Below are 21,749 nucleotides of genomic sequence, written 5' to 3'. Positions count from 1 at the left end.
TGAAGATTTTCCCCATATTTTATCGGTCTAAAGTAAATTGAAGGGAAAGAGCTCCTCAATGCCGATGCAATGGCTTTGATACCAATTGAAGGGATGTGAGCCCTAAAATGGAAGCATGGAGCAGAAGCAAGAGCTATGGTGAGAGAGAGAGAGAGAGAGAGAGAGAGAGAGAGAGAGAGAGAGAGAGAGAGAGAGAGAGAGAGAGAGAGAGAGAGAGAGAGAGAGAGAGAGAGAGAGAGAGAGAGAGAGAGAGAGAGAGAGAGAGAGAGAGAGAGAGAGAGAGAGAGAGAGAGAGAGAGAGAGAGAGAGAGAGAGATATTAAAATGTTACTAAAAGAATAAAAAATAAAGTGATAGTGATGGGTGCCCATGACCTGCAATGTACAAGTGTACGAGTATGTGAGTATTGTTAGTGTAACTAACACATGGGCAGTTAGGCACAGCCAACTTTACCCCCAATAGGTTTTTTAGACATGTTAGGAATAGCATTAGACCATTGTAATTAGTGCATTTAGATGCTTAGGATCCATCACACAATGCATCATTCAATGGTGCACAATATTATGTCTCTTTTATTGATGATTTGAATAGATATACTTGGCTGTATATTTTGAAGCACAAGGATGAAGTGTTAGATGTTTTCAAAGATTTTAGAAACCATGTTAAATAATTTTGGGTGCAATATCTCATGCTTGAGATATAATGGAGAAGATAAGTATGTCTCTTATGAATTTGATAGGTAGCTTGCTAAGTATGGAATTAAAAGGTAGTTTACATGCAGTTATACATCGCAATAGAATGGTGTGGTAGAGAGAAAAAATAGAGTATGGAAGTTACAAGAGCTATGCTCATGAGAAGAATTTATCAAACTATTATTGGGATGAAGTAGCTATGACTATGATGTATGTCTTAAGCAAGACTCCTACAACTGGTGTTCATGATCTTACATTGTATGAGAAATTGTATGGGCATAAATTGGATATCACCCATTTAAAAGTCTTTGGATGTATATATTATGTACATGTGCCTGATGAGAAGAGGAAGAAGTTAGATCCAAAGGCTGTTAAGTCTGTCTGTGTTGGCTATGCACAAGACATGAAAGCATACAAATGCTACAATCCTTCTATACATGAGACATTGGTTTAGTAGAGATGTTGTGTTTGATGAGTTAGGTTCTTAGTACTGTCAAGATTGTGGGAGAGAAGGAAGGAGTCTCACTTGTAGCTTTCTTGCTTGCACAATGGGAGAATACACACAAGGGTGGAGGCTGAAAACAGTTTTCCTCTTCTTAGTTGTGGAAGCCAAAAGAACTCAAGTACAAAGAAATAGAAGAACCCTAGATATGGGTCTCAAAACCAAACTCAACTAACTAAAGTGGCATACTAACTGAGCCACAAACTAGAGTAGATAAGGATAGCTATCATGTAGCTATTATTCAGGGGCGGTGTACCAACCGCGTCTGCAACTGACAAGTCGGTGACATAAATACACAACGGTCACCCTGGCGTATCACGAGTGGAGCTCGATATCTCAACACTCCCCCTCGAGCTCAATCCCAATTCCTGCACACCAAGCAGGTCTCTGAACTTGCGCAGCTTCTCTGCGCCCAATGCCTTCGTGAATATGTCAGCTACCTGATCCTCTGTGCTGACATAAACTAGATCAATAAGACCTAGTAAAACCCTCTCTCGCACATAGTGATAATGCACCTCAATGTGCTTTGTTCTAGCATGATAGACTGGGTTATTTGCCAAGTGTATACTACTCATGTTGTCACAATAAATGACAACTGGCCCATTTGTAGACTGATGCATATCATAAAGTAGCTTATGCAACCAAGCTACCTCACATGCAGCCATTGCTGCACCCCTGTACTCAGCCTCTGTGCTTGACAAGGCAACTGTAGGCTGTTTCTTGCTGCTCCAAGTGACTGCAGCACTCCCAAAAGAGAACACATATCCACTGGTAGATCGTCTATCAGAAATACTACCAGCCCAATCAGCATCAGTGTATCCATGCAACTGTATCTGAACCCCAGTCTCATAAAATAGTCCATACTGCAATGTGGACTTCACATACCTGAGTATGCGTCTAGCCGCATCCAAATGTGGTTTCCTTGGAGCCTGCATAAACTGACTTACCAATCCAACAGCATAGCTCAAATCTGGCCTGGTAATAGTCATATAAATCAAGCTTCCTACTATGCGTCTGTACATAGTAGGGTCTTCCAGAAGCTCACCTGCATCTGCGCTCAGCTTCACATTCTGCTCCAAAGGAACTGAAATAGGCTTACAGCCTGCCATCCCATATTTGGACAGCATGTCCAATCCATACTGCCTCTGCAAGAGCTGTATCCCACTTGGTGATCTAATCACCTCAATGCCCAAGAAATAACGCAGCTCTCCCAAATCCTTCATCTCAAACTTCTGCTTCAATAGCATTTTCACATGAAGGATATCTTCATCACTGTCACCTGTCATAATCAAATCATCAACATAAATGACAAGTAGCATAATACCTTTCTCTGTTTTTCTCACATAAAGTGAGAAATCTGCCTTGGAAATCTGAAAGCCAATAGTGACAAGATACTGTCCTATCTTGTCAGACCATGCTCTAGGTGCTTGCTTCAAGCCATACAAGGCTTTCTTCAACCTGCAAACAAACTCAGGATGAACAGCATGCACATAACCTGGTGGCTGCTCCATATAGACCTCTTTTTGCAAATCACCATGCAAGAAGGCATTCTTTACATCCATCTGATGTAAAGACCATCCCTTTGATGCAGCCATAGCAATGACTGCTCTTACGGTTGCCATTCTTGCAACCGGACTGAATGTTTCTTCATAGTCAATGCCATATGTTTGTGCATACCCCTTGACTACTAATCTTGCCTTGTATCTGTTCACAGAACCATCTGCATTGTGCTTCACCTTATAAACCCACTTACAGCCAATTGCATTCTTACCTTTAGGCAAAGGTACCAATTCCCATGTAGCGTTTGCTTCCAAGGCATCCATTTCTTCATCCATGGCTTTCTCCCATTTTTCTTTTCCCATGGCTTGCTCAAAAGAAGTGGGTTCTGGTTCTTGTATCACCTTGACCATATATGCATAGTGAATGGCTGTAAATCCATCATATTTCAGCCTATCCACAGGATACCTAACTTTGGTAGACCTGCGCAAAGTGGGTTCACTCCCAGGTGCCCTCAAAACATCCCTGGTCTTCCTTACTCCAGGTGTAACAATAGAAGGAATACCCAACTCATCATCAATGCTCTGTTCTGAGCCACTGGATTCACAATCCACATAAGAGTGACCTGCATTCACATCAAACATGGGCTGATCAACCTTCTCTTTTCCTTTTCGTGATACCTACATACCACTATCTGCATTACTTTGAGAAGATTCTCCTGATCTCAATCTGCCTGTCCATGGCGAAGAATGTGAACCACTGCTAGAAGACGCTCCAGGTCCACTAATATTTTGTGATTGCTGCTGTGAATTCTGTGCAGCATTACCATTTTGTGCATCTACATCATCAATCACATTTACTGGTTTATACCAGCTACTCATCTCATCAAAAACAACATCTCTGCTCACTCTAAACTTACGAGTAGAAGGGTTATAGCATCTATACCCTTTTTGCTGCAGAGAGTAACCAATAAAGATGCACTTCTCAGCTTTTGGATCCAACTTGGATCTCAACTCATCTGGCACATGTACATAGGCAATGCAACCAAAAATTTTCAAATGAGAAATATCTGGTTTCCTACCAATATATCTCTCCTCTGGAGTCATTCCATGTATTGCTGCAGTGGGAGTCCTGTTCATTATGTAGACTGCTGTAGCAACTGCTTCAGCCCAATAAAAATATGGCAAGTCTTTTTCATTGAGCATGGCACGAGACACCTCTCCAATATGTCTGTTTTTTCTTTCTGCAATTCCATTTTGCTGTGGGGTATGACTGCATGAATATTGCTGCTTTATGCCATGCTCCTGCAGGAACCTTGCAAACTCATTTGAGAGGTACTCTCCCCCTCCATCTGACCTTAGGCATTTTACTTGCAGGCCTGTTTCTTTTTCAACCATAGCTTTAAGTGTTTTGAAATGCCCAAAAACTTCACTTTTCTTTTTCATAAAATACACCCAAACTTTTCTGCTATAGTCATCAATAAAACTGACAAAATAATGACAGCCTCCAAGAGATGCAGCTTTAGTAGTCCACACATCAGAGTGGATTAATTCCAATGGCTTCTCACTCTCTTGAACATGTCTAGGAAATGGTTTCCTTGCCTGTTTTCCAAACTGACAGGCTTCACATACCTTATGCATTTCTGCAACCTTGAATTTTGGCAAACCTGCAACAATATTTTGGGCCTGCATTGATTTAAGTCACTGTACATTAACATGACCAATGCGTTTATGCCAGATATCAATATCTGCAACTACACCGGTCCCATGTGCAAACATTGCTGCACTCAATTCAGGCATGTCTGCATCCAACGTAAACATTCTGCCCTTCTTCTTTCCTTTTGCTATCAAGCGACCTTTATTTTTGATATCCTCAACAAAGCATCCATGAGGATTAAATCTGACTTGCAAGCCCTGCTCAACCATTTGACCAACAGAAACCAGATTCTTGGTGATATTCGGGACATGAAATACATCGGACAGGTATTTCTTTTTCCCATCCTGCATAGACAATGGAATTTTTCCAATCTGCACAATAGGATGTGCAGTATCATCACCAGTCTCCACAAATCCTGGTTTTTCCATTTTCCTTGCATCCTCCATCCATTCTGCATGACCTGTCATATGGTTTGATGCACCTGAGTCAACATACCATACATCGTTGCTTTCTTCTCCACTTGTCACAGAATTGTTCATGTGCTGCACCATGAACAAATGCTCATTTCTGTCATCACCCTGTCTACTAGAAGATGCATAATTCCCTTGTTGCAGTTTTCCATTCATGATGTCATTCTGCTTTTTATAGCAGTCTTTAGCCATATGACCCATTTTACCACAGTAGTAGCATTCAACATTACTGTTTGCATTTTGGCCTCTTTGCCATCCACCACGACCTCTTTGGCTCCCCCTGCCTCTAGAGTTACCACGTCCTCCTCCGTAGGACTGGTTTTCTTGAGTTTGCTGCATATTTTGATTTCTACCACGGCCTCCAAATCGGCCTCCTCTACCTCTGCCTCTACCTCTTCCAGCATTTGAGTAGAAGACAGCTTCTTTTGAAGTTCCTCCTGAAGAAGATGCACCACCATTTCTCTGCTCCTCAGAAATTAGAAGAGCAATCAACTCTTCAAAATCAGGAAATCTTTCACGGACGGAAATGGATGTCCGAAACTGCGCATAATCCTTTCCTAGACCATTCAAGGTCACAGAAACTAAATCATCATCTTCCACTGGCGACCCAATGGAAGCAAGTGCATCTGCAATCTTCTTCACCTTCATGTGGTAGTCATTGATGCTCATATTTTCTCTTTGCACATTATGCAACTCTTGCTTGAGCTGCATTTTCCTCGCTTGCGTATTTGTGCTATACATTTTTGACAGAGTATCCCATGCCTCCTTTGGCGTACTTGCATCCTGAATATGCACAATCATAGAGTCTGAAATGCTGATAGACAGCCAATACATAACTTTCCTGGCTCTCTCATGCCATGCTTTAAATGCCTGCATTTGCTGTTGATTGGGAACATCAGGAAGAACTGGTTCTTCTTCATTTCCTGCAACAAATTCCCAATATCCTTTTCCCATAAGGAAATTCGTCATTCTAAACTTCCATGCTTGGAAGTTGTTCTTGTCAAGCTTTTCAGTGACAATCTGTGAAAGAGAATCAGATGCCATTACAGAAGACTGCAAAAAATTCTGTCACTGCAAAAACCACAGCTTCACCCTCGCAAGGGAAAATCTGCAAAACTGGCGAAAGTGGTATTTGACCACACAGTCACTTCCTAGTGACGATTTTGCATCAACAGGCAACAGGGATGATTCTGTAACTCCCAATGTCTCTGCGCACAAGCATACAATGCAATTTTTACAGTAACTATTCACCGACCTGTAGAACAGTGGCTGCACAGCATAAAACCGGGCCTTTTCCTGAGTGCGTCTCAACCTGAGACAATGCACTCCTGCAATTTCCGGCTGTGCTACCTGCAGAGATCTGCTCCCAAAACAGAAAATGAAAGCAACACTGCTCCTCTTACCAGAACACCGCGAGCTTGGCTTGCTTTCTTGAGCTCCTTACCACGAACAAGGCTCTGATACCATGTCAAGATTGTGGGAGAGAAGGAAGGAGTCTCACTTGTAGCTTTCTTGCTTGCACAATGGGAGAATACACACAAGGGTGGAGGCTGAAAACAGTTTTCTTCTTCTTAGTTGTGGAAGCCAAAAGAACTCAAGTACAAAGAAATAGAAGAACCCTAGATATGGGTCTCAAAACCAAACTCAACTAACTAAAGTGGCATACTAACTGAGCCACGAACTAGAGTAGATAAGGATAGCTATCATGTAGCTATTATTCAGGGGCGGTGTACCAACCGCGTCTGCAACTGACAAGTCGGTGACATAAATACACAACGGTCACCCTGGCGTATCACGAGTGGAGCTCGATATCTCAACAGTACGGTAGTTAAGATGTGGTTATTTCTGATGGATCAATAGATAATACTCATGCTAAAATTTATCCTTCAAAAATAGTACTATTATTAGTGGACCTACAAGTCACATGTCTTTTATTATTACTCCATGGATAGGTTGCTTGCATAGTCATGGTTCTATGTCCACTAACACAAATATGTCAATGAGGGGGAGATTATATAAAGGCAAAGGGAAGATGTTTGAAGATATTACTAGGCCATTTACTTCTGGTTATGAGTCACTTGGGAGCGAAAACTTAGACAGCGAACTTGGTATTCCATCAGTTAATACACCTAGAGTTAGGCACAACAGGTACGTATCATCTCATGAGAGGGAATCTCATAGTGCATCATAGTTGAGAAGGTCAGAGAGAGAAAGCCTATTGATAGGCTGACTTATAGTTAATATTCAGCCAAGACACTTTGCTTACATGACAAAAGTAATGGGTCATAAAGAGTCGACAAAGTTTAGTAAAGTAGTTGTTGATGGAAATTGGTGCACAACTACGAATGAAGAGTATGCTACATTGACTAAAAATGACACCTGGGATTTGGTCAGATTTCCAGATGGCAAAATATCCATTGACTACAAAGTAGATGGGGTTACAAAGTGAAATGCAAAGTAGATGGATCTTTGGAGAGATACAAAGCATTGTTGATTGCTAAAGTTTATTTGCAACAATATGGCTTTGGTTATTCGAAAACTTTCAACCCAATTGTAATAATGGCAACCATGAGAACTGCCATTTGGCAACATCTAAGGGATGCAAGCTTTTACAACATCTAAGGGATGCAAGCTTTGGAAAATGGATGTCAAAAATGCATTTTTGAATGGGGATCTAATTGAGAAATTGTATATGGGACAACCCAAAGGTTATGTATAACTTGATTATCTTAATCATGTGTATAGATTGAAAAATACACTTTATGGTTTGAAGTAAGTACCAAGAGCATGGAATGCTCGGATCAACTCATACTTATAGCAACTTGGATTTCAGATGGAAAATGCAAATCATAGTCTATTTAATGAGTTTGGAAAATCTTTTGAGTTGACAAGATATACTGATGGGGATTGGGCTAGTTGTCTCTTTAATGAGTTTGGAAAATCTCTTGAGTTGACAATCGACTAATAGATATGCTTCTAGCCTTGGAAGCAATGTGCTTAGTTGGAGTAGCAAAAAGCAGTCTACAACCACTCTCTCTAGTTACAGAGGTAGTGTTGGGACTAAAAATGGGCCCAGCACTGGCTATAAGGCTCTAGTAGAGCCTCTATGCTCAACCAAAACACCCCACGACCTTGTGGCCAGGAGCGTTTGGAGGCTAAACACATTGATCTAACTTAGATACGTTTGTATTGTTCATAGTCCAACAAATCCCTTCCCAACTCCAAGCAATTGGAGTTTCCGAACAGATCAATGGCTAACACCCCATAGCACATACATAGGGAGTACCCCTTGGCTGACTATCATGGCCCCACTATGACTCTCCTACACCTCGGGGATTGGCCCCAAGATGCACCGTCCAAACATATAACACATATGGCACATAGTCCTCTCTTTATAAAAATCATTCCAAGAGATGAAGTATAATCCTCACTGAATTAATCCCCAAAGAAATGAATGTACTAAACCTACAGCTTGGGACTTCTTACACTCTCAACGTGGCTCAGCGTTTATAAAACCAAGCGTTATGCAATCTAGGAGCTGATACTCATTTGATAGCATGTATGTGGGATGCAATGCAAAGGTGAACTCCCACGAGTGTACAAAAATTTATTTTAATCAAATCAACAATTATGATGTGCACAACCAATTCTTTTCATGATTTTTATACTACTAGCATATTTGCTTGGTTGCATAGGGGGACACCATCTACCATACTCGTGCTACTTAACCCTTTAAATTTTAGAATAAACCCATCCTATATGTAAAGTGTGCATTATAAAAATTAGATGTAAGCCTATACTTGGCACTCATGACCCCCTCCCCTCCCTACAGTTTAATGTTATGCTTGCAATGGTAGGTGTAGAGAGTATTTTCTTGTCATTTTCTTATTTAAAAAATAATAAATCACACACTATAATGTGAAAATAGGGATAAGCTGATGCTAAATATCATTCTTTATATCCACCATACATCCACAAATACATGTATAATTTTTTGTAATTTTCTAGTGCATAAAATATATTTTTTCCTATTTTTCTCTATTTTCTTTCATTTATTTATTAATAATTACTATTATTTTTATTTTTTAAATTTAACCTAATTATAATTATTGAAATCCACCATCATTTTGCATTTCATTCCATAAGAGTACCATTTCCCTAGCTAAAATGAAGAAAGCCCTTATTTTTTCAATTTAAATACCACATTTTGGGCTTTAAACTATTAATAACAACCACATATAACTACATGTTCTGCATATTATCACTTGCAGCCCTCAAATACATGTCAAAAAAGGTTCATACAAATTTTCATACCATATGCACTTCATTTGGACCATAAATTGTCAAAAACAAGAAAATTTTCCTCATAAAATAGGCATATCGCTAATTCACGTGTTGCGGCCCATTATAATTGAATACACGAATAGCCATTTGATTGGTCATCAATCTCCAAGCAATGTTGGACATCACTTTTCAACATCCACATGATCTCATCATGATCCGGTGCAAGCCAGTGAACAACTAGTATTCATTCCAATCTATTTCCATTTACTTGCATGAACCACCTTCAAGAGGAGAGAGAAAGACTAATTTTTGTTCTTCCTCTTCAATCCACCATTTCTCACACAAAAATAGGCAACGTAGAGCAAAAAAAATGATGGAACAAGTTTGTATGATCAGACAATCCAGCCCCACAACCCCCCCCCCCCCCATGAAGAATCATGATAACGGCACCTCCATATTTGCTTACATCATTGAAAAAACACCCCTCCCCCCAAATCGTCAAGTTTTGGGCCACTAAGGGTCCCAAGGGGCATGCCCTTCCAAATCTTCCAAGTAATTTGACTCTCCAGGTGCCCGATTATTTGTAGCTTCTGTATCTAGTGCTCGATTCCAATTCCAAAAATTTCTGTGTGTCCATTTTGGAGTCCCGAACTACCTGGAACTTGCCCTACTTTGATCTAACACTCGAAAAATTTATGAAAAATTTGCAACCACTACAAAGTCTACCTTCCAAAGCAATTTGAATTCCCGTCTTCCATGGTTGCTTAAAATTGTTAGATCCGCATCCTCCGCTTCCTTCAAGCTTTAAATTCTGCCTTCAATTATGATGAGTTGGCACTTGTTCCCCGATGCTTAAATTCCACTCTCATGTAGAGTATAGAGGTGTAGCCCTAGCTACATGTGAAGCAGCTTGGCTCTTGAAAATGCTAAATGACTTGGGTATACAAATGGATAGGAAAGCCACATTGCATTGTGACAACATGAGTAGTGTCCTTCGAGCTAGCAATCTAGTTTACCATGTTAGATCCAAGCACATTGAAGTTCATTATCACTTTATCAAGGAGATGGTGCTTGCAAGGAATATATAGTTGATTCATGTAAAAACTGAAGAATGAGTAGTTGATATCTTTACCAAATATCTTGCTTGAGGGAGAGTGTTGAGAATCAAGCTCGGTCTCAGTAAAACTGACTCTAGTTAGATACTGTAGCCTTAGTTGTCATCTATCATGTGTGGCATAATAAATGAGTTGCTTTAACGACTCAACCAATGTTAGTTTATGTTGTCCATTAGTGACATATCCCTTCAGTGTAGTGTGTGACTTAGTTGTTGTTGTGTATTATTCTGCATCTATGGATTAATAAGAGAATGAGGATGCACTGCCCTCTATTTTGATGGCTCCATCCTGTGTCTATCTCTCTCCCTCTCTTTGAACATGTTATATTAGCACACTTAGCAGCCCCTCCTCGTCGTTGAAAATGAAATCCCCTCACTCCTATATTGAAGATTGTTGCTATCCATAGTCAGCTGGGTGCACCTATGTTGTGCACAATACCTGGTCATCATCCTAGCTAGCAGCCTATCATTGATTCTGCTAGTACCACATTCACTCTTGTAAACTGAAGTCTAGTGCAACACACATCCATTCCCATAAGTTGTTCGTGGATGGCATCGAGGGGGGTGTTGAAAGTGGTCATAGAAACCTCAGTTATCTAGCAAGTATCTAAGTTTGTACTTAACTTGTTGCACACCTTGTTTTTTAAAAATGCCATAACACTAAACATTCTTTCATCCTCCACGGATCCTAAAATTATTGTTTGAGACAAGTCAACAAGTCGAAAATATTCAGGGATATGATCTTGGAGAACTTGACTCATGCTCAACCTGTTCCATAATCGAGTAATTGCACCTGATTTTAGAGGCTCTTCAAGTTCTATAAATTGATGCCACATGGTCTCTCCAAAGTATTGTGATTGTTGCAAAAGTTCATCTCCATCTATTACCAAGAAGGCTGCATCAGACCCTTGCAATTGTAACATTTTCCCAAAGTGATCTTTAAGAACATGAACTCTTTTCTTGAAATCTACTTGAAGAGCACGCATGTCTTGCTGATGGTTCCTGTGACATAGACTGTGCAACTTGAGCTAATGTGATTTTAACACTTTCCACTACATTAGTAAAAGTTTCCATCTTTACAGGCTATCTTCTAACAAGTGTCCTCGAACTCGCTTCCTAGAGACATAAAGATGTACCAACCTTGAATGTACTTTGATACATACTGTACCATTTCTGTTTATCTTTAAAAAGCTCTTGCTAGGTTCTAATTGAAAGTTCATGATCTCATGCCATCTTTTGAATCTCTCCTCGTGCAAAGGATGATTCATATTTGCATAAAAAGAATCTAATGCCAAGCATATCATCTTTCGAATATTGCTACATTCAGTCATATACATTGTTCTCTTTTCAACAAGCTTCACAAGGACATTAAGCTCCGCAAGTAGAGGAACAATTCCTATAAAATAAAGATACAAAATATTAGATATCAAACTAGAAAAAAAAAGTACAAGCAATATGTTCACTCCAAAAACATTGAAATAAAGATACAATTCCTATAAAATAAAGATACAAAATATTAGATATCAAACTAGAAAAAAAAAGTACAAGCAGTATGTTCACTCCAAAAACATTGAAATACCTATCAATGTAAGTAATGTCTCTACATCTGTCAAAGCTGTTAAAAGCTCTAATGCCTTGTCAGTCTCCTTCGACTTTTGAGCTGCCAATCTATCCATGAGTCCTACTAAGGATGGGTACTCCTCTAATAATCTCCTAGCTGGCAAGTACAAGCTAATCCACCTTATATTCACATGCTTTAATAATTTTTACCCTGTGTTAAACCCTTTGCCATCTCTTGGAACTTTAAATATCGTTTGGAACTCCTACAAAAAAAACTACTAGATGTACTAACCAATTGCTCCACCTTTGCAACACTATCAAACTCATCAACTATTTTATAGGCCAAGTTCATTCTATGTGCCATACAATGAATTCCTAACATGAAAGGCACTATAGAAGTTTGTATGTGGACACAAATTCCTGAGCGATGGCCTTGCATAATTGTTGCTCCATCAACTCCCACACAAATTAGTTTTTTTGCAATCTCAACCCTTGATAATTGCAACATACTCATCAAGCTTTCTTCAACTAACAAGAACAGATTCTCTGTTGTGGCATCTTTTTGCATTTTGTTTGTTGTAAGAAAATATGCATGACGAACATGATTTTTCACAATATAAACAGTCATGCAAACCCAACTAGCATTATCTCTAGATGTGGCCTCATCTAGCGAGAGAGCAAAAAATTGAGAAGATTTAATTTGTTCTCTCAAATCTTGCTTGACAACCTCATCTAATGCTTCTGCCAAATCCCATCCACTACTGTGTGACCAATGCGATTGTGGAAAATTATCAATAGGAAATTGTGACAAGAATTCCTTATACTCGGGATAGTCCACCATTGGTCTTCCTCGCCTTAAGATATAAAAAATAGTCCGCACGTAAAAAAGCCATTACAATTTGATATTACACATAATATAAAATATATTAATAATTATAAATGATAAAAAAATACCTTCAATTGTAGGATTTTACTTTGCAAGGTCTTATCTTGCATTTTTTCGAACATGTTGTTAATTGATAACTTCTCACGCTGTGCTTGCTCAAGCAAATGTTTCTCATATAGTCCTACATTCTCTAGATGTAGACACTCCTCACTAGACTTCCATCTTACTTGACTTACTTCTTGCCCATCAACAATGGTTTTTTCATATAGCTTTCCTGCATGCTTCTGTATAGTGTCAATTTTGAGATGAAGTGTGTAATCAGTTCCCCTTTTCCATGAGCAACAAATACATCGAGCATTTTTTGGAGTAGAATCATCTGTTGGTATAACTGGCTCAATGAATGGAAATTTACTAACCCAATCTAGCTTAAATGTACGCTTTGTAAGGCTCCAAATTCTTTTATTTTTCTTCTCGCTAGCTTGTGTGCTTTTCAGGGAACTTGACATCTCTTCTTCATTTGTTTGTATAGGTTGACATGGAGCATTTTGTACAATTGGTGTAACTTGTGTTTCAACTACCCCAACACTAGTAGTGGCACAAATTTGTTGATCTCTTGCTATTTGATATGGTGTTTCAGTCTCACTATTTGCTTCATTTCCAAGAATAGATGCATCTCGTTGATTTGTTGATGTCTGTGAATCATTAATAACATTTGTGGTTGCATGGGTATTTAATGGTTGGCTGAAAAATGTTGCAATATCTCCCTTTGAAACCTCACAAATTTTTTGTTTCTTTAATCTACCCATGCCTGTAGAAAAACACATAAAACAATACCTAAGATTTTGTTTCTCCACAATGCTACTACAAAATTATATCAACTTTTAAAGAATACCAGTTGCACATAAATCCAAATATAACTTGAAAATCAAAGAAACATACAAAAAATTACCACTTAACTACGACTCACAAAAGATTGGTTTCAAGCTTTTAGATTAAAGCAACTTATTTGCAAGAAACCACACACACACCCCCATACACATTCAGTGTCATGCACACACACATATGATCACATAATACATTTAATACCAATTGCACATAAATCCAAATATAACTTGGAATTTAAAGAAACATATAAACCATGGTCCATTACCAACTTAACCAGGACCCATAAAAGATTGGTTTCAAGCCTTTAGATTAAATAACCTTGTTTGCAACAAGGAACAATGCCCTTAAATGTATGCACATACACATTCTTGCACATTTTGTACCAGTTGCACATAAAACAAAATATAGCTTGAAATTGAAAGAAACATATAGACCATTACAAACTTAACTATGACCCATAAAAGATTGGTTTCAAGATTTTAGATTAAAGCACCTTATTTGCAAGGAATAACACACACACTCATGCATGTACACATACATCGTTGCACATTTTTAAAAACCTTACTAAATAATGACACTAGTTCAATGGAGATAAAATGCGATATGGTTGATAATTTGATATCCAAGTTTATCATGGAATTAATCGTAAAGTAGCTATCAAAGGTTCATAAAAATCTCTCAGTGGTTCTAGTGACTATGAAATTTTCTAAGTGTTACCTTTATTAAGTGCATTATGATAAGCATTGTGATCTATTATGTAAATATCAAGATATGATTATTCGCCCTCAGAAACCTTGTGTATACATTAGAATACTCATGAGTCACCAGTGTTTCGCATTTGCTAATAACTAGAAACAATTTATAATATGAAATCTGCACCATGATATAAAACATGACACATTGCAAATAGTGAATTTCAAAACGTGAAAAAACTATCAATCATACAAAACAAATTGTGAATGAGACATAGACATGAAATCTTGGAATAATTACTCCTAAAAATTAGAAGCACTTAACTAACTTAATCTATAGGCATAAACTACGAGTCTTGTTCCATGGAGTATAGAGTTTTACAAAGTTGCCAATCTTTTCAAGACATGTTTGGATTCATAAGTCATGGAAACTCCAAAATTTGATAGATTGTTTTACAAAACGCAAGTAGAGACTGTAAGAGTTGGGTTACTCAAAAGGGGTGAGCTAAGATAGGACCAAGTTCTACAAGGGGTCTTTGTGCCTTTGCAGGATCAATCCCACATTCTACCCTCAAAAAGTTGTCGAGGTCTGCAAAGGATATACGTGCAACTTTGTCATCTACCAACATGAGATCACTTGCCTTTAACTCTATCAGATGCATGATCACTTCATCTAGGGCATCCCTTGGCTTCTTGCACAACCACAAGTTTTGGCCTAGGCGCCAAAACTCAACAAGACAGATGACGAGCCAGCCAATTGCATACACATCTGACTCCTTGCTATAGGCAGACTGGCACAGTGGGTTGTAGATCTCAGGTGCAATCCAAGGTCTTCTTCTCCTTTCCAACTCTCCTTTCCACCGATGCTCATTTATGAGGTGCATGGGATCATTTGGATCACCATAATTGATTGCCGATCTTGTCATGCCATAAATGAGCATTAGACCCCAATCTATGATGCCAACCCTAGGGATGTTCTCTTTGGTAAAGTCTAGTACCATGTTCTTGGCATGCAAGTCTGAATGGATGATGCCAGCACTATGCACGGCCTTCATCCCATCCACTAGTCCATGAATAATGCTCGGCATATTATTGATAATGCCCACAATCCTAGCTTTCTCCTCTACATTGGGCACCTTGTCAGGATTAGGGCTGAATCCCACTGATGGCTTGTGCAAGCACTCAATTGTTCTTCTATATCTACATTCCTTGAAAGGACCCACATCAATACATCATTCAATGTACCACCATTGAATAAGGGGAAGACAGTTACCCAAGGGGGCTCAAAAGTGAAGGCAATGCATCGCACAATTGATGCATTGACCTTTTGCATCCCACGCTCCACTTGAAACTGTTGTAACTTGGCATTATTAGATCCCTTGTATATTTTGGCACAAAATTTCAAATCTAAAGGAAAATAACTGATGTTATCTATTGTGGCTTCCACACACTGCCCAAAGGAGCCTTCACCGATGTTTTGCCTAGCTTGATTACATAAAAAGGAATGCCAATTGTTGGTGCACATTGGTGATTCCTCAATCTCCACCACATAGTTCTTGCCCCCGACGAATCATTTTGACGTATTATGGAACCAGGACTAGGACTTGCACCTATTGTAGTCTTCAAATGCTTTGGTAGAGAGGAAGCACCAGACAAGTCCTTTGCCCGCTTTGAACATGCCTCCTCCTCTCTCCACTTTGTGTTCCACAAGGCCAACTTCTCATTTGATACAAATGATGGTGCTAACTCCCTAAGATCTTCAAGCATCTTAGGTGCATTTCCGAGCAATGTGCGACAAAGATGCAAGTTCTTCTCAAGATCCATGATTGCATCAGTAACTAAGTGCTCAAGTCCTTGTTGCTGCAACAAGGCACGCATAGCTATACATGCTCGATTGCAAAAGTTGACAAAGGCAACATCATTGCTATTAATGAATGATATTTGACCTTCTGTACTGGACGATATGGCCTCTATCAAGCAAATGTGAAGTGCTTTGGCAACTTTAAGAGCCATCTCGACAAGGCCAATTCCCCCTAGTCTGTGACAAAGGAAAAAAAGTATATAAGCATGGCTCCCAAGACCCCACCTCCCAATCGTAAGTTAGATTGCATCACTTGAATATAAACATTTGATAACTATTAACAATCCTTTATTATTTAATAAAATGCATGATATCAATCTTGGGTTATACTGGCATTGTATATAGACTTCAATTGAGTTAAAATTGTATGATATCATTTAGACATTGAACAATGAAGATGCAACATAGATTGCATCAATTTGTTTTCTCATGAAAGCATAAATACATAAAAAGATTGCCAGAGTTTTAAAGATCTACACACGTGAGGAGTCAAGACACTTTATGTCGAGTGTATGACCTAAATGCCGCAATGCCCATCCCATCAAGCAACACCAAACAACTAGTGTGTCCAGGACATTACATAGCTGAAAACACGACCAAATTCCCATCACTTATTTATTCATTTATAGCCCATCAGGACACTATCTAGCCGAATTCATGACCAAGTGCCCATCCATACCCAAGGGAGAAGGGAGGGTGTCACAATCAAAATGACACATCTATGTCGAGTTCACGACACAATGCCAAGTCAATTGTGACATACTTGTCAAAAGGCACTCACTTGTCGACTTCACGACGACTGAGTGCCTACTTGACAAGCACCTTTCAGCCCTACACACACACACACACCCATCAAGAGATAAGTATCATGACATGTATATGTCGAATACACGACACATGCCAATCCACATATCTCACAAGTGACTACAAAATACATATACACAAAGACTCAAAGATACAAATAATGCATGGCAAGAGACCCATCTCATGACACGCATACATGCCAATCAACGACCCCTTGCCATATATGTGTGTGTGAAGAGTATACACCTTCTCACAATGAATGATACAAGAGGATTGCCTTATCGATTCTTGTGACATGCATATCCCGAATTCACGGTGCATGCCAATCAAACGGCCTCTCCTATCACACACGTGGATGTGTGCACACATACACACACACACACACACACACATACATGCATACATTGTGACAAGAAAGGATTGTCTCATGGCATGCATATGCTAAATTCACGAAGCATGCCAATCAATGGGCCTCTCCTGCCACACACACCATACCACCTACTTTCTAATATTTTTTAATAGTATTCTTGAATACAATTGGCATGTGATAAGGTATCCTATCGTCAATGGTAAACACCATCTCGCATTAGCATTAAGTCCCAATCCAATCCCTACGTGGTTTGCTTCAAAATGCCTATCCCTTACATTTAAACAGCATAGAATGAGTTTGTGCTAACAATACTCACACACACACAAGTTATTTAAGTATATGTATATATGCATTTTCATTCATCATTTTCAAAATTGAAAAAAAAATACCAACCTTAGCTTATTGCTAATGCAAACATTTCTTTTTGTTATATTATCAATGAAAAACTCTGGCTATCCTATGCTTCCATTTTCATTCTAAGCCCTGAGCACTCATGCGCAAGCAAGAGGATAGGCCTGGTTTCGGGCACCTTCTAATGAAAGCTCCACCAGGCCACCATATCGCAAGCACCTTCTAATGAAAGCTCCACCATGCCACCTCATTTGACCTCATTCATCTAGGGCCTCCCTGTCACTACGCCCACCTGACGGCATCAGCAGCACTGCATCAGTACACTGACTTGGGCGATGGCCTACAAGTGTGCATGAAGCATATCCTTGTGCACGGCATCTACATGACATCTCGAGGGAGCCTATGATCACTCGTTACTAATCGCATGATGCATCTAGTGCACAACATCTCCCTGGTCCCATCTAGTGCACGACGTTTCCTTGTGGTCATAGATCACTGGTCGCATCGCAGACTGCAATGTTTCCATTGTTACCAGCTACTAGACCTATGATGTCCATTGTCTACTTGTTTGACATCAGGACATTTTCATGTGCACAACATTACTGGTCGCATCACATGACATAGACTACAGTGTTGCCAACTACTGGACCTGCAGCCTACTAAGTGAGATCAAATCTCCATTATTAGTGGATGTGTCTAAACTAGCAAGTATAGCTGAGGGTCTGGACTTTTCCCCAAATGCATGTGCTCACGCTAGTGGCTTCCAATTCCTTTGTAAACACGCATGGGCTGCAGACAAAATTCTTCTCGTTGCTGGAGCAGTGAGGCATCTGCTGACTCCTGAGGGTCTGGACTTTTCCCCAAACACACGTGCTTGGGCGTCGTCACGACAGGCTGCAGCTTCTTCTTATGCATACGATGATGGCTTCTGGTTCGTTGTTGAACAGGCATGGGCTGCAGAATTTCACTGGAGCAGTGAGCCAGATACCTCTTACAAGGTCCATGATCACTGATCACGAGGACAGCGTGCACCGTGAATGGTGAGACTGCAACCCTAAGCCACATGCCTCTTACAAGGTCCGTGATCACTGATCACGACTCGCGAGGACAGCGTGAATGGTGAGACCGCAACCCCAAAATGTTGTCCTCGTGAATGGTGGGATAATCATTGGTTTTGGCAACACACAAAATACTGGTTGCATCGTAGGCTGGTCACTGCAGTGTTACCAGCTGGACCTACGGCCTACTAACCAATGCTGAGTCATGCAACTTGTTACTGTTTTTCAATGTTTCCAGACGTGCAATGAGAGTCGAGACCAATGATCGTGCAATGTTACCACAGTGACCAGTGACTAGTACGCAGGGAGAGAGGGAGACAAATCACAATTCACGACTTGACACAACCAAGAGCTCAATAGAGAGAGAGAGAGAGAGAGAGAGAGAGAGAGAGAGAGAGAGAGTCACTTCAAACTTGCTACTGCTTGGAGTTGAGCTGCCTGCTGGGAGCGATGAAGTTGGAGTTACTGACTGAGCTACTTCTTCTGAGCGGGAGAAGTGAAGAGAGAGAGAGAGATAGAGAGAGAGAGAGAGAGAAGAGGAAGAAAGATACCTGGTACAAAAGCACAACTTTCTAATCAACCCAATCATGTGCAATCAAAGTGAGAGAGAGAGAGAGAGAGAGAGAGAGAGACCCGGTACAAAATCATAGATGGAGTTATTATCATTAGGAGAACATTATGGGTACACACACCTATTAATTAATAGTCATGCAAGGTTTAAGCAATAGCCAGCACTAGACCTATCGCAAGGTTGATGGATGCAATAATGGACTTCATCTGGTTCATGTGTGTCGTCCCGTGTAGCAGCACTCTGGCTCCTGCCCCATTGTTAACCCTCGATTAAACATAGTATGAATATTCGCATGCGCAACCGTGCCCTTGCCAAAATTGAAACATAACTTTCTTTCTCTCTCTTTTTTTTAATGCGAAGGTTTAGTTTGATATTTCTATCACAAAGTATTTCAAGGTTTATCCACAAAGATACTACCATGCTTCAAAAAGGTTCCCATAGGCTTCAAACAATTGTCTTCCTAAGGAGCTTGTACCCCCACTTTGAAGACATGCTCTCTTCTCCTCATCTGTCTACACATTGCAAGCACTTCTCTTACAATCTTCCCAAACACTAGATTGTATTTTAGCATTCTTATTGGCCACCCAAATGGCCCTGATGGTAATGCCCCGATGATAATTCCATAGTTTTAGTATCTGTTCATCTAATATGTCTTTGTCCTCGAACAATGCCAACTTCATCTTAACCTATGCATTAAGGCCTACAATTGCAATCCACCCCATCATCTTCTTTTAGAGAGCTTGTGCCATAGGGCAATGCCAGAGAACATGGGGGATTGACTCCCAAGCTTGATGGCACATGACATACTATGCTTGGATCTTCATAAACTTATTGAGCCTCTCCTTCGTGCTTAGCTTCTACATGCACACCTTCATAGAAGGGTATTTAATTTGTTAGATGGAGTACTAGATGACACCTTTCTTGAGCGTTTCTACCATATCTTCCAATGTTCCCTAGGGAAGATGGATCTCCACTCCATCTTCTACTTGAGGAACACATCATTCTTCCTTAATTCCAAATATTTCTGACTTTTAGCTTGAACCACCTTTTTACCTCTAGTTGTGACTAGGAACTTGGGGAGGTGTTTGTTCTTACAGACCTTGGAGGTGGGCCACTCTTCTTTCCTCTTAGCTAGCATGGATCTAAGCTAGTCCATTTCCTTAGTATTGAGATGGAACTTGTGTTTAATTTCATCCTTGTCCATGAGTTCCCCTTCTTATGAGTTCAACATTTCTAACCATCTTGTCAGACCTTTCTTCTCAACTACTTTGGACTTCTTATTATCTTTATATGTTGGAGCTATATTGTCCTTGAAGGCAACTGGTGAGAGCCAGATATGTTAGGAGAGGGAGGAATCTCCTCTCTATTCTACCTCTTCACTCCACCTAAATTCCTTGAGAGATGCCCACCAACTTTTCAATAGTGTATTTACAGTGGTCAATTCCTTTATTCTAAACTCAGTCTCCCTACCAATAAAACATTCTCCCATGAAAGGGAGTCCTAGGCACCTTTCACTAGTTTGGTTATTGACATCCATTTTATCATAATAGCTTCCCAAAGAATGTCATGCTCAAGTCTAGCTACTATGACATGCAATTTGTTTTGGCACCTATTGCCTCACCACCCATTCAACCATTCACTTCGAATTCACAAAGTAGGCTCCATGCTAAGGAGTGCCGTTTGTCGCCATTAGCATACTGCCATAGAAAGTCTTTGCATATCCTTTCTATTACTTTCCAATTTGATCTAGGGAAAGGATTTGTGGATGCCACAAACACGTTACCTGTATTGATGACAATGTTTATATGCTTTATATGCTTTCATGCTTGTAATGTATATTATTACATATCACTGGAAGCTCAATCTATGATTCTAGATCCCACAAATCTTTTACACTCTTGCACTTCGTGCCATCCCAGAACTCATTTATCTGTGAAGTACCAATTGCATTGTCCTTTATCAACCTTTTTTTAAAATTTCTCCACATTTCCAATAATTCATGACATAGGGTTCTACTTTAGGTTAGTTATTGCAATTGTTTTGTAATGGAGATATAAATTTATAATCAAAAGAAAGCCTTACTAAAAAAATCAAGCTTGTATGATTAGATATTTTTGCAAGCTTAAACGATATCATTGGGTGAACAAGCTACTACTCATTTGACTTTTTGTGTTCCATTTGACTCTTCATCTCTACTAACATCATAGTCAAAGAGTAGAAGTAACCACCAAACTACCATGGCAATAGTGTTGCCACCATGAAGCATATCAAAAGGCCTTTTCCCCCACTACCCCTCCATGACACTCAACTCCATTGAATAATTTTCTCATTTCATAAGCTAAATACATGAGCCCTAGGAAGGCATACCAATAGTCTCAAAATGAGCTTTGAAATGTAAACATGGTATGAGCTTTTGCACACCTTGATTATTTGGTGGAATATTTTAATTTTGATCAGAACAAGTGGGCCTCTCTTTGGTGGGTAACAGGTATTACAC

At 39.7% G+C, this 21,749-nt stretch overlaps 1 protein-coding gene across 1 annotated transcript; it reads right to left on the bottom strand.

Moving 5' to 3' along the window:
• Positions 1 to 14,728: 14,728 nt before the first annotated feature.
• LOC148015942 (uncharacterized) lies at positions 14,729 to 15,325 on the bottom strand. The gene has a single exon (XM_087663853.1). It carries the CDS (start codon positions 15,323 to 15,325, stop codon positions 14,729 to 14,731), a length of 597 nt encoding a protein of 198 aa, XP_087519979.1.
• Positions 15,326 to 21,749: the final 6,424 nt, after the last annotated feature.

Source organism: Lygodium microphyllum, chromosome 23 (assembly GCF_053477565.2).
Source record: "Lygodium microphyllum isolate KBCC chromosome 23, Lygodium_microphyllum_v1.1.10, whole genome shotgun sequence".
Classification (NCBI taxonomy): Eukaryota; Viridiplantae; Streptophyta; class Polypodiopsida; order Schizaeales; family Lygodiaceae; genus Lygodium; species Lygodium microphyllum.
This window is presented reverse-complemented; position numbering and strand designations above follow the sequence as displayed.

Coding starts and splice junctions, on each gene's coding strand:
- LOC148015942 (XM_087663853.1), bottom strand. CDS start 15,325: ATGCCGAGCATTATTCATGGACTAGTGGATGGGATGAAGGCCGTGCAT.